The following is a 12,685-nucleotide window of genomic DNA, read 5'->3' on the forward strand; positions in this document are numbered from 1 at the left end:
CTTCTCGGTTTCACTGTTGAAATGCAGATTCTTCCTTACACACTTTGCAGTAAAGTGTGTTCTCAGATATTTCTAGTAGTGCCTTTATTCAATTTTTGCATCAGTATTTTATTTCAACTTAGCTTAGAATTTTTTTTATTTTTAAGATTTCCCCTCATTCTTTGATTTTTTTCCTTTGAAATGTCTTTGTATTATATCTTTACATATAAGAGAGTGTATATGCAACATATTTGTAAGATTAAATATAATACAGTATCAAGGGCTGGAGCAGTGGCTCAGCAGTCAGCAGCATGTAGGACTCTTTCAGAGAAGAAGAGTTCAGTTCCTAGCACCCATATCAAGTGACCGATAACTATTTATTAACTTCAACTCCAGAGGATCCAGCACCCTCTTCTGGCCCCTACAGATACTGCACAAATACACGCATGTGCGCGTGTGAACACACACACACACACACACACACACACCTATACCTAAATAAGACAAAAATAAATCTGTTTTTAAAAGATAATATAGCATCAGTGAATCCACTCACTACCTAATAACTCCAAACTAGAACACTGATAACTGTATTTGTATCTTGTCCCTTCCCAGCCCTCCTTCAGGCTACTCATACGTTTTCATGTTCTTGCTTAAAAAGAAAATTTAGTTGTGTTGGCTGTGTGCATCCATCCACATAGCTACCGGTACCCTGTCCGGAGAGCTCTGGCAAACCATGGACATTTCCCGGGATGGTCCAGATGCAGGCCTGCTTACTGACACAGACCCCTTCTCAGCCTTCTGTTTTTGATACTGACAACTGAGTGACTGACGAGCCCTCCCATCTGCTATGTAATCTTCCCCTAACATCAGCACTGACTGTGATGCCAACAACATATTGGGATTTCCCCACAGTGTCATCTAGACTTGTGTTGACTGAACACGTGGGCATCAAAGCCTAGCCAGCTTGACCCCAAAATTATCTACCCCCAAAACATCCCATGTTACTTCTCTGTTTACCCTATTAGTTCCCAGCCCACTTCCCAGGGTCCTGCACCATTTCCCCTGCCCATCAGCCATTGTAGACCGAGTGCCTCACCTCCTCACCACACTTGTGGGTATCCGTTGTTTGTTATAGCCACACCAGCGTCAAGTGAGGTCTCACTGAGGGGATTTCCTTTATAAATTCAGGACCGTGTTTCTCAGGCTTGACTGTTGTTAGTACAACTTTTCTCATCTTCCTGTGGACTGTTGGTCTCTTGCATCAAGGTACTGCTGAGTAGTTGTTACTGGCTGTTCTGCTGGTGGATAAGTGAATGGTTTGCAGTTTTTTGTGTTCAAGAACAGAATCTTTCTTGTACATGTTTCTGACATACATGTGCAGGAGTTTCTCTAGGGATGGTGTACAGACATGGCATGGTGGCTGGTCTGTGGGTACACAGGAGTCAAGGAGATCAGACGATGCCAGCGTGTTTCCAAGTGTCCCTCACAATGCACATTCCTATCGTTAGTGAGGCTGTGTCTGTGAGTCTGTTTCCTCAGCACAGGTAAATCAGACCATCTTCTGAGAGTGTCAGTGTGATTTTCCTGATGGTCAGCTGTTTTCAGGCATCTCTCAGTCAGATATTCCTCTTTTTAAAATGTCTATCTTCATGTCTGTTCCCATTTACAAAATTATTAATATGTGCACAATCCTTGTGGGTTCTATATGCTGAGCTCTTTTTAGTTATGTATATTAAAGGCATCTGGTTTAAGTGATTTTTCTTGCTCTGTTTTTTAAGGAATAGAAGTTGGTTTTAATTCTATTCATCAGTAATGCTGCATGATATACCTCTTGTTTATTAAGAAGCTGTGCTTAGATGTTTACCTACTTTTTGTTTGTTTTATTTTCTGAAACACTCTCCCTATAACCCAAACTGGCCTCAGATGGGCCTGCAGTCTCTCAGCATGTCCTGGAGATTTCAGACTCCAGACTCCAAGGGATCCCCCATCTTAACCTATAGGCTTGCATCACCATGCCCAACCTCTCCCTACCCCATCCCCACATTGGGGAATCTGGTCCTGGCCCCCCGTGGGGCAGGTATGTGTTATACTCCTGTGTGACAACCTCTCCACAGCCCAGCCGCCCCGTGCCCCATGTTTCACATGATTTGCTTTTTTTTTTTTTGGTTCCTGTCCTGGAACTAGCTCTTGTAGACCAGGCTGGCCTCGGACTCACAGAGATCCGCCTGCCTCTGCCTCCCGAGTGCTGGGATTAAAGGCGTGCGCCACCACCGCCCGGCTCATGATTTGCTTTTAAACTCCATAAAAGTCATTACTTGATGTGCTTAATACTTTTAAACAATTGGACATACCAAGGAGTGGGAAAGATTAGGAAAACATTATCTAAGGTCATTTGTACACAAGGCCTGTGTCTTCTAAAAAAAAAAAAAAAATCATTCCTAATTTTGGTGCACTGTCCGCCCTAGACTCTCGTAGATGGCAGACGATAATGAACACACCAAAGTTCTGGTGCTCCCAGCAGCACACTGGTTCCTTCTGTGACAAAGTTGGCATCAGTGGGGGAACAGAACATATAACTAAAAGAGACTCTGAAATTGTGAGGTACAAAGATGAATAACAAAATGGTGGTTTTCTCATTTTAATTTTGTAATTTTAACGTTTTATCTCATCTTAGGAAGAGGACCACCTAGCGCGGGTGGAAGAGGCAATCACCCGCATGCTCGTGTGTGCCCTGAAGACTGCAGAGGATCCGCACCACCCTAGAGCCTGGCTGAACCCCACTGAGGTAGGATGGCCAGGTTTCCATCCTGGCTCTTGGATTTTGATGGTGAAATCAGTCAGGACAGAGTGTTGGTTTCCACTTCAGCTCAATGCGGTCTGAAGGGCTATTTTTCTTCTTAGGTTGAAGAAACATCTCATGAAGTGAATTGCTGCTACTTAAATGATGCTGTTTGTGCTTTTTTTGCTCACTGTGGAAAAGCTAAAGAAGTAGAAATGCAGGCACTGAGAGCAAACGGGGAGAACTGGAGGAAGGAAGAGCCAACGGGGCAGGATCACATGGAAGTGGAACAGGCACACAGCCAGAGCTTTACAGCAGCGCGGACTGAGAAACAGGAGGTCACGTGTCCGTTTGGCCCAGATCTGGTCCCTGTGACACCCGCATCACCTTCGGAGAAAGGAGGCGCATTGGAAAATGACAGCAAAGAATGTATTGACAGAGATGGAGAACACGCTGCAGAACTGTCCTGTGCTAGGAGAGGGGCAAGCGCAGTGGTGGGGCAGGTCGCCTCAAGGTGCCCTGTGGCACCATCTCGGACATCCGTGTCCACAGATGACTTGCTGGACTGCCTAGTGAATCCACAAGTGACTAGGTTAGTGGCCCAGCTTTTGATACAAGGAAAAAGTTTGTGATTCTAATAGATTATTTGATTATTTTTTAATAAAATTTTAAAATTTAATTTTAGAACTAGTATGATACGCTTATTTGTTTGCTTTTCACGTAGTGTTTTTTCCTTATTCCTTGAGGCGTCATATGTGTATACAGTATATTTGGACTGTTTCCTCATTGCCCACCTCCAGCCTCTTCCCAGTCCCCTTCATCCCCCTCCAAACTTTATATTGTTGTATTCATTCTCTTTTCTTGTTTTTCAACACCTTGAGTCCAATTACTGCCACCTATATGCACATGGTGTAGGGCCATCCACTGGGCCCTGACTAGCCTTCCAGGGGTGAAAAGGGATGCTTAAAAGAAACCCCACACTAGCTCAGAATTGAGAATAATAGATGGTTATTTATTTAGGGGTAGATTCACAAATCAGTATCCTCTGCTGGAACGGAGAACAGCAACCGAATCCTGCAGCCAGAAAGAGGTCAGACGCGTGCTTTTCTTTGGCATATATAGTATAAGAAGCCACACCCCAGTGGACGGGTAACTTACAGGCTACTGGCTGTAGGAATTCCTACAGCACAGGGGCTATACACCTAAAGAAAATTGACTTTCCTTCGCATAGGAACCAACAGCTGTCAATAGCTCCTTGGCTAGGGGTGTGGGTTCATGTGCCTGTCTAAGAATAGTAAGTGGCGGCTGGGTGGTGTTGGCGCACGCCTTTAATCCCAGCACTCGGGAGGCAGAGGCAGGCAAATTTCTGAGTTTGACACTAGCCTTATCTACCAGAGTTAGTTTGAGGACAGGTACCAAAGCTACAGAGAGACACCTTGTCTCAAAGAACTAGACATTGTTCTGCCTCATTCCTCCCTGACCCCTGGCTAGTAGAAAGTTTTCCAGCCCTCTTCCTCCCTTTTTCTTTCTTTATGGGGGTGGGGATGTTTTGTTTTGAGACAGGGTCGTTCTGTGTAGCTCTAGCTCTATGTAGGTCAGGCTGGCTTTGAACTCACAGAAGTCCCCCTGCCTCTTCCAGCTCCTTCCCTGTTTCTCCAGGCTTTGTGTTAATACCATTTCCTGTACCAAGAAACCTCTCTGATGAGGACTCAGGGCTGATCTCGATAGGACTTGGAAGGCAATTTGATGCTCTGTTCATTCAACAAAATAATAGTGGTAGATTCACTTCCAGGGCCTCTGAGCTCCCCAGCCAGGCTTCCTGACCAAGTTGACAGCTTGTATTTCAAACACAATTTTGCTGTATTCTTCAGGCTGGCCTTGAATTCAAGAACCTCTGGCCCTCCCTCCCCGGGTGCTGGGATTACAGGTTTGCACTAACACGGTTGGTTTTAAATAGTATGAGCTTAAAATAACAGATGGGACAGCAGGTGGTGAGGTTGTGCATGGTTGTAAATGGGCCTTTCCTAATAAAATTTCGCTGTGGTCACCTTTTTCCAGCATGGTGCTCTGTAGTCAGATGGGCTCACATTTGGAGACCTCTCATCAGTCCTGTGGCTTTTCCTCCTCCATCTGGGATCTTCTCACAGATTTACCAAAAGCTAGAGTTCCCCCAGATGTTACAGGGTGAGACTATAAATTATTGGCATTTTTGTCTCCAAGATATCGCTGTGTACATTCCGATGGGAGGCTTTAAACGACTAGACGGTAGTGTCTAGATGAGAAAGGAGGTTGAAAGGGGGATCTGTCTCATGTCTACACAGGTGTACTGATCCATGTGCAAATACACTCACGTGGACGTCAACCAGCCTACGTGGCTGTTTGTTTTCTCTCTTAGCCCTCAGAGGTCCCCTCTTCCCCCAGCACAACATAACTTCATGAGGATAGAGTTGTATGCAGTTACTGCTTCATTCACGGAATTTGGGCCAGTGCTCAGCATGGAAGGGGCACAGCACACTCCTAGCTCTTTGAGTAGGCAGACAAGAGAGTGGGGTAGGCAATGCTCCACCAGTGGCTTTGGCACAGAGCTTGCCGTGGCCAGAGCTGTTTCTGTTCTTAGATTTGATCCATCACAGAAACAGATCTCTTTCTTCAGGTACTTTTTGGTTTGTTCTGCATGGCTCAGTTGTGAGTCACTGAAGCAGTCTGGAGGGCTGAGGTCTGTATGGAACGTGGAGAAAAGAAGAGATAACCCGAGAATCACGCCAGGGTCCAGTATCCTGTGGGCATCCTGTGCAGGCAGACCTGGTGTGTCCTGGTGCTCTCGGCAGCTGCATTGTTATAAACACCAATGGAGTCAGGGCTGGGTTACAGCTTTCTTTTGATTGTAAAAGATATGAACACATTTTAGTTTGCAGCACGGGCATTATTTGATGAGACTCCTCAGCAAATGTTGTTTCTAGGTAAGTTTCTCACGAGGCAGTCTAGGTTCTCTGATGCAGAATGGACTCAGTGGAGGCCGGGCAAAGAGAAGCTTGGATGCTCTACAGTAGGGAAGTCTTTCATTCTCTGGAAGGAATGGTGTAATACAAAGTCCTAAGAAGAATTCAGACAGTATCGGTGGAAGCAGGAGATGGGAGGGGGTTCCCTGATGTTCTGGAGAGACTGTAACACCCTGGCTGATTGCCAAGAGGCAGCAGAGGGTGAGCACAGAGAAAACCAGCATGACCTGGCCCCCACCCCATCCTGCTCTAGATGACCACAGCTGAGTAAATAGTAAATAGCACCTGGTAAAGAAGTCCTTGGACTCTCTCTGCAGAGGCCATCGGAGCTCATGCACTCCCGTAGTGTCCAGCTGAGTTGTATCTGAGTCAGCAGAGCTAACAAACCCACCTTGTTTTCAGTAGGTATGGTGGCCAGGGCCATTGTGCTTTCAAGGAAGGCATCATGAAAAGGTGGCCCTAGTTGTCAGGGCTGTTGAAATCCTCTAGGTGCTCACTGAAAGCAGATTTTGTACTGCATGGAGGGCACCACACACTGAGCCTTCAGCACGTTCCTCAGGTGTCCAAGGAGCATAGACTGTGTGGTCCTACAAAAATCTATCCAGACCTGTGTAGGGCTCCAGGCTGGCTGCTCATTGGATACAGGCTTTCTGAACCTTAACCTGCATGGTGCCCCTCCCGTAGTTCCCAGCTGAGCATTAGTACCTTAAGGACCCTCGGTGCTGTCCTGCTAATTGTGGTCACTGTAAGTCATTGACCTACACCCATCCTCCCCATGTTTGCCCAGTAGGAGAAAAATGATTCCATCAAGAGACATTTTTCAAGTAATTTTACTAGAAGTGAGGAAAGGCTGAAGGTGACTGTAACATTTGTTGGTTGGGTCTTTATTCCACAGTGTAACATCTGGCTATTCAGCCTTACCCTGAGTTAACTAAACCACTGGAGGACAAAAGCAGATGAAATCAACCTCTCATTTTTATTCCATTTCCTAGAGGGCTGTTGGTACTGAGTTCAGATGCAGGTGCAGAGGAAGCCAGCCCCTCCTAAGCCACAGTCTGTGCCAGCCCACTTAGAAACAGCAGCAGAGGTTCCAAGGCCTCTGTGTTGTTGTGGTAGCAATGGTGACCCTTGCTCCACTTGAAGTACTCTGAACATATTTGCTTAAGCCCTGAAAAACTCTTCCCAAAGCACTATTCATGGGAACAAGGTCATGTTTGTGACCGCATCTGTCACTCTACCTGGCAAAGCCTAGGCACTCAATAAATGGCACTGAGTCTGAAATTGGCAGGAGAAAATTAGAAGAACAACGTTAGCCAGGTCTGGTAGCTGTGCAGCCCACATGGCACAGGGCTGGTAGTGAAGGAAGAGGGTCTCTGCTCTGCATCTGTTCAGTTGGCAGCATTACTGGCTCAGTGACACTGTGTGTCCCCACGGCACACTGCCTCTCTGACAGGATTCCACTGGTGGTAGCCGGAACTGTGTGGCTTGTTACTGTCTCATTTGAGACAGCATGGCTTCAGCTGTTACCTGATTTAAATTCTCAATTTGATTGGCTCTCAAGTGGATTCATTTCCACCATGGAGAAGCAGCAGAGGAAACATCCACAGCAAAGAAAGAGCAAGCATAAAGAGGAAGACAGTTAAAATTTGTCTTGCAGCAGATGCATGAAGGTGCCCTGAAGTGTCACAACCTAAAGGTGATGAGATACTCTGGGTATGCTTGATTGTCATAAAACACTACAAATATGCATGGATTTTTATCATCATTTGTGACAGTGTCGTACAAGTCAGTAGGATTTTGAGGGTCCCTTGGAGGAGGCACAATCAGTGACGAGTTTCCAGTTGTGTAGTTCCCAGTGAGAACCCGCACGTAATACATATGCTTCTTCCCATTGGCATCTGGTCTGGAATATGTATCATGAGCTGAATAGGAAGCATCGACAGCAAAATAGGTTCCCTTCCCATAGTATGTGGCTGCAAAGAGAAAGACATATCAAAGGAGTTCAATGTAGCATATAAATCAACATGTTAGCCCACTATGTCAACTATTGCAAAAGGAATGATCGGCTAGAATATTTTAAATATTTTCTTTATCATCATCATTGTTGTTATCAGTTTTTCTCCTCAGAGGACATATAGCTGTTTACTGCTAAAACTTACTCTACTCTGGCCACCTCAATGTGAGGAACACAGTGAACGGAGCCCAGGGTGGTTCTAAGTCAGCAGCCCCTTTGGGGAAACTGACTGCATCCTTCCTCACCGTTCTTCCCAGCATAGCTGCGGTTAAATCCATGGCTGTTGAGGTGTAGAATAGAGCTAGCCTCCGTCCCATGGAAGAGTTGTTTCTCATTTCTTTCATGGCCATTCTTTTCATCCATAATTTTTTTGTTTGCCTGGTACCTCTTCCAGAGAGCTGGATTCTGGATCCTTTCGATCTATAAATTAATAAAGTATTGAGTTATTCTGGAGATGCCAAGAGCCTTTGCCAAGTGATAGCAAATTACTGTCTTTGTCTTTCTTTTTTGTTTTCTGTTTTTTCTCCTTCCTTCCTTTCTTTCTTCCTTCCTTCATCCTTCCTTCCTTCCTTCCTTCCTCCCTTCCTTCTTCTTTTTTAATGGTTTCTCAAGACCGCATTTCTCTGTAGCTTTGGGGCCTGGAACCAGCTCTTGTATACCATGCTGTCCTTGAACTCACAGAGATCCACCTGCCTTTGCTTCCCAAGTGCTGGGATTAAAGACCTTTTCACCTTTACCAAGTGTCGGGATTAAAGGTGTGCACCACCATTCTTCGGTGTGGCTTTCATAAGTATAAATTCTACTTGCACAAATTCAGTGCAAAGTGACAGCATCCTATGTTCAGAAATATTTTTAGAACTGATAAGACAGCTCAGGAAGAACATGGCGACCTGAGTTCAATCCCTAAAGTTGGAAGGAGAACACTGACTCCACAAAGTTACAGTCTGACTTCTACATGTGTGAACAGCCCCTTCCCCCTACCCCTCCTACACACACACACACACACACACACACACACACACACACACACACACACACACAGAGGCCTGTCTTACTGGCCTGGAGTTAATACACCAAGTTAGGTTGGCCAGATAAGTGCTACAGTTTCAGGCTATTGTAAGCTACCTGATGTGGGTCTGGAAACCAAACTTGGAACTTGGGGTCCTCTGACAGTGCAAAACAAAATCTTTTAATTAATTAATTTATTTATTATGAATTCTGCCTGCATGTGTTCCTGCAGGCCAGAAGAGGGCACCAGATCTCAATAGAGATGGATGTGAGCCACTATGTGGTTGCTGGGACCTGAACTAAGGATGTGTGGAAGAGCAGCCAGTGCTCCAAACCCACGAGCCATCTCTCCATCCCACAATACAAAATCTTGACCCATGGGCCATCTCTGCAGACCCATATATGAGTGGGTTTATTCAGGAACATGGGTTATATCACTTATATAACTATGTAACTTTTCCATTAGAAAACTCAGCACCCAACTTACCTTCTCTATGACGAAGTTTTGGCAGGTCCGGCGGAACTGGTTTGCCACCATGATATACTCAGGATCATTGGTTTGCAGACTGACCACAAGCAATTTCTTCTGCCTCATGTTGCTCCAATTTGAAGGGATTTCAGCTGTAAAATAGACATTTGAGGGCTCCTGTGTTCATTTCCGGTATGCTTTGACAAACCTTCCTCCCTGTTGTATTATAGTCTCACAATTCTATGTATTCAAGACATTTCTTATCTTCCTAAAAGGATGTTGTTAAAAGCATGGAGCATGGACCACTGGTATCAGGATGAGATGGAAAACTTGTTTAAAGAGGCAGGCGATTTAAACAAGGCGATTATAGCGCAGTGGTAGATCTCTTGCCTGACACATATGAGACTTGTTTCCCAGCACCCTCTCCAGAAGAAGACAAAAGCCATCCATGTCCTGAGTTAGGGTTTCCGAGGGATGGAGCCTCTCTGTCTACTCCTGTTTCCGTCTTGCTAAGGTGTGAGAACTGACTACATGTTGTAACTCACCTTCATTTAGTGCACAGCCTCTACTCTGTTGTAATTTAACAAATTCATTACTAACTTGTTCTGAACAATCTTTGTCATTTGCACATGAATGAGTTTGTACCACTAGAGGGTAGTCTACATGTATTTTCTCATTTGCCTCACTCCATCCTTAAGAGGTAGGTGGGTGGGTGGTAGGGTTTATCTGTGGCAGGCTGTAGAACACCACATATGATATGTCATTCCTTAGAATGGGAATTGCTTAGAGTCTGGGGGTTCATTCATACTGGTCCCACAGCAGATGAATATAGTCTGTGGGAAGCCATAGGGGACTCACAAGGCAGGAATGACAGCCTACACAAGACAGCCATTCCCTTCCTGGGGATCAGATCCACCAGAAACCTGTACGCCATTTTCTGCACTGGTATCCAGGAACCTTTGGAACAGGAAATAGAAGAATATGGGAATAGAACTGGGGTCTTCCCTTGGTCATCATCATGGACACAGAGGCCAACTCTAACAAGTCTGTCCTCTCCTTGAGTTTTGTATTCTTGAGAACCCTGGGCCACTTTCCTTCTGAAACTACTCTTTTTCTACCTCTGCCTCAGGCAGCGTTATTTGACCAGAATAACTGATCCAGTATAAATGATCCAGATGGAAAGCGAGGTTAACTGTTGTTACAGTTAGGATGGTTCTTTTTGGGCTGTATTTTCCTGGCTATAATGTACGCTGTGGAAACTTAAGAGACCAAGATCTTTAAATTATTCTACTAAGGTTATCTGAATTTTATCTACTTTAAAATTTAATACAGTAGAGCATGAGTGGATCATGCCTTTAATACAGCACTAGGAAGCAGAAGCAGGCAAATTTCTGAATTAGAGCCTAGCCTGGTCTAACTTCCAGGTCAGCCATGGCTACATAGTGAAACATTTCTGAGAGAGAAAGAAAAAGAGAGAGAGAGAGAGAGAGAGAGAGAGAATGAGTGAGTTCCAGATAAGCAATGGCTGAATAATAAAACACTATCAAAAACAAAACAAGCTCTGTGGCGGTGACTCATGCCTTTAATCCAGCGCTCTGGAGACAGAGGCAGATCTCTGTGAGTCCCAGGCCAGCCTGCTTTACAAGAGCTAGTTCCAGGACAGCTAGGGCTCTTATGCAGAGAAAATCTATTTTGAAAAACAAAAAGCAAACAACAACAACAAAACCCCACTGTGTTTTTACATAATGTTAAACTCAGAGTTGGGGCAATGGCTGACACCCACGAGCATGTAACTTACCTTCATCTTTTAAGATACGCTGAACTGTGACACTCTGTCCTTGAGGGCCTGTAGCCATGTTTGTCCTAAAGTTCACTGTGAAGTCCTGATTATTAATTTTGACAACAGTGCTCTTGTGCTTTGCCTGCCGTGCTTTCTCCAACTGCATGTTAGTTATTTTGTCGAAACAGTGTGTGACATTGTTGTCAATATATCGCCATTCCACGAATGTGAGGAAATAGTCTGCCTGGCTTTCCTTCTCTTTAGCCAATCGGATGCTCTTGATCAGGTTTTCAATCTCATCTCTGGCTTCTATCACATCTCTGCTAATTCCTGCAACTTTAATCACAGGTGTCTTCTGGTCCAGCTCAATGACGATATTCAGCCTCTCCTGCAGCTCATTCAGCTTCTTGTACTCCTTCTCTCCAAAGTCTCTGACACACTCATCGTCACTGCGATAGGGTAGCTGCTCTTGGGTGATCAGATTTTGTATCCAGGAGATCGTGCGTTCCACACTGTCTTCATCTTGGCCACATACCTGGAAAACTGTCTGGTCTATTTTCTTCTCTAAAAACAGGGTCTTCTGTTTGTGGGGAGTGTGCTTTGAAAAGCCAAAAAAGGCTAAAGAGAAAATGAAAGTTAATTTTTGTTTTATTCCCTTCAGCATTAAGGTGAGGAAAATGTATTTGATAAAAGTGAACAACTCACAGGTGATCTTAGACAGTAGAGACGGCTGGGGAGGAGCCGGGGAGCCTTCCCTGTCTTTCATGTTGTCATAAAAAACACTCAGGATATGAGGCTGGAAGATAACAACTTTGACTTTCTTCACAGCCCGCACTGATGTTTTCTGGATAAATTCTTCAATGGCATCCATTATAGCTTTAGCAATGGCATCTGGGTCCTGTTGAGCACTTCCTTTAAAAACACACACACACAAAAAAGACAGGGTTAAGATCCACCTGCAAAAGGCTGCTATATAAACTAGCAATTTCAGATGTCACAGGAAAGAAAAATGCCTGGTCCAACTTTAATCGATGTATATTTTTTTAACATGACATCATCATAGTTTTGACATCCTAGACACAGTGGGGAGGAGTTTCTATTCCATGCTGTCCCGAAGGTCAACACTCCAGGACAAGACCCTGAAGCCTGTTCTGATTTGCGACATTCACATCTGTCCTTTTCAGCTGATCCTGGCTCCCAGGGTCACTCTCCTCCCATTACAGAGTTCAGTTGACTTCCCCACTTGATATACTAGAGTTTTCAAAAGATCGTAAAAGGAGGAAAGAAAAAAAGGTAAAACACCTTGAAACAACATGGTTCTTACAGAGACAATCTGAGCCTCTGATAGATTTTATGCATGTGTTGAGATTCTCCCAGCTACCTCTGGGGACCTGATTCAAACTAAGGTAATTCTAAGGCACACAGAACCGTAAGCTACTTGTTCTAGTCTATAATTCTAGGCATAACAGTTACCCCGAGCCTCCAGGATGTCTTTTCCCCCATACTCTGTACCATTTTGGCTCCCCAGCAGAATTCAAATCACCACTGAGTAGATCCACCCCTGTCTTCACCATGTTTCTCAAGCCCTGGAACCCACTGTAAGGTAAGACTGTGGAATAGCCCAAAGTAAATGGCAGCTGCCGAAGTCACATGA

The 12,685-nt window shown here is 44.8% G+C and overlaps 2 protein-coding genes across 3 annotated transcripts in view; one reads left to right on the forward strand and one right to left on the reverse strand.

Moving 5' to 3' along the window:
• Hspbap1 (HSPB1 associated protein 1) overlaps positions 1 to 3,439 on the forward strand; it is a 51,201-nt gene extending 47,762 nt beyond the window's left edge. For both annotated transcript variants that reach the window (XM_041673081.1, XM_041673082.1), the window contains 2 exons: positions 2,657 to 2,767; positions 2,884 to 3,439. In XM_041673081.1, the coding sequence (XP_041529015.1) occupies positions 2,657 to 2,767; positions 2,884 to 3,393 (621 nt within the window). In that variant the 3' untranslated portion in view covers positions 3,394 to 3,439. The remainder of the gene's footprint in view (positions 1 to 2,656; positions 2,768 to 2,883) is intronic.
• A 3,159-nt stretch (positions 3,440 to 6,598) lies between these two features.
• Positions 6,599 to 12,685, reverse strand: part of Parp14 (poly(ADP-ribose) polymerase family member 14) — a 41,917-nt gene continuing 35,830 nt past the window's right edge. Inside the window, exons 13-17 of the mRNA XM_041672893.1 lie at positions 11,737 to 11,943; positions 11,050 to 11,649; positions 9,270 to 9,403; positions 8,020 to 8,194; positions 6,599 to 7,733 (exon numbers count right to left, since the gene is read on the reverse strand). Of these exons, the coding sequence (XP_041528827.1) occupies positions 7,444 to 7,733; positions 8,020 to 8,194; positions 9,270 to 9,403; positions 11,050 to 11,649; positions 11,737 to 11,943 (1,406 nt within the window). The 3' untranslated portion in view covers positions 6,599 to 7,443. The remainder of the gene's footprint in view (positions 7,734 to 8,019; positions 8,195 to 9,269; positions 9,404 to 11,049; positions 11,650 to 11,736; positions 11,944 to 12,685) is intronic.

Source organism: Microtus oregoni, unplaced genomic scaffold, assembly GCF_018167655.1.
Source record: "Microtus oregoni isolate MIOR12 unplaced genomic scaffold, Mior012 000023F_ref0000262, whole genome shotgun sequence".
NCBI classification, from domain to species: domain Eukaryota; kingdom Metazoa; phylum Chordata; class Mammalia; order Rodentia; family Cricetidae; genus Microtus; species Microtus oregoni.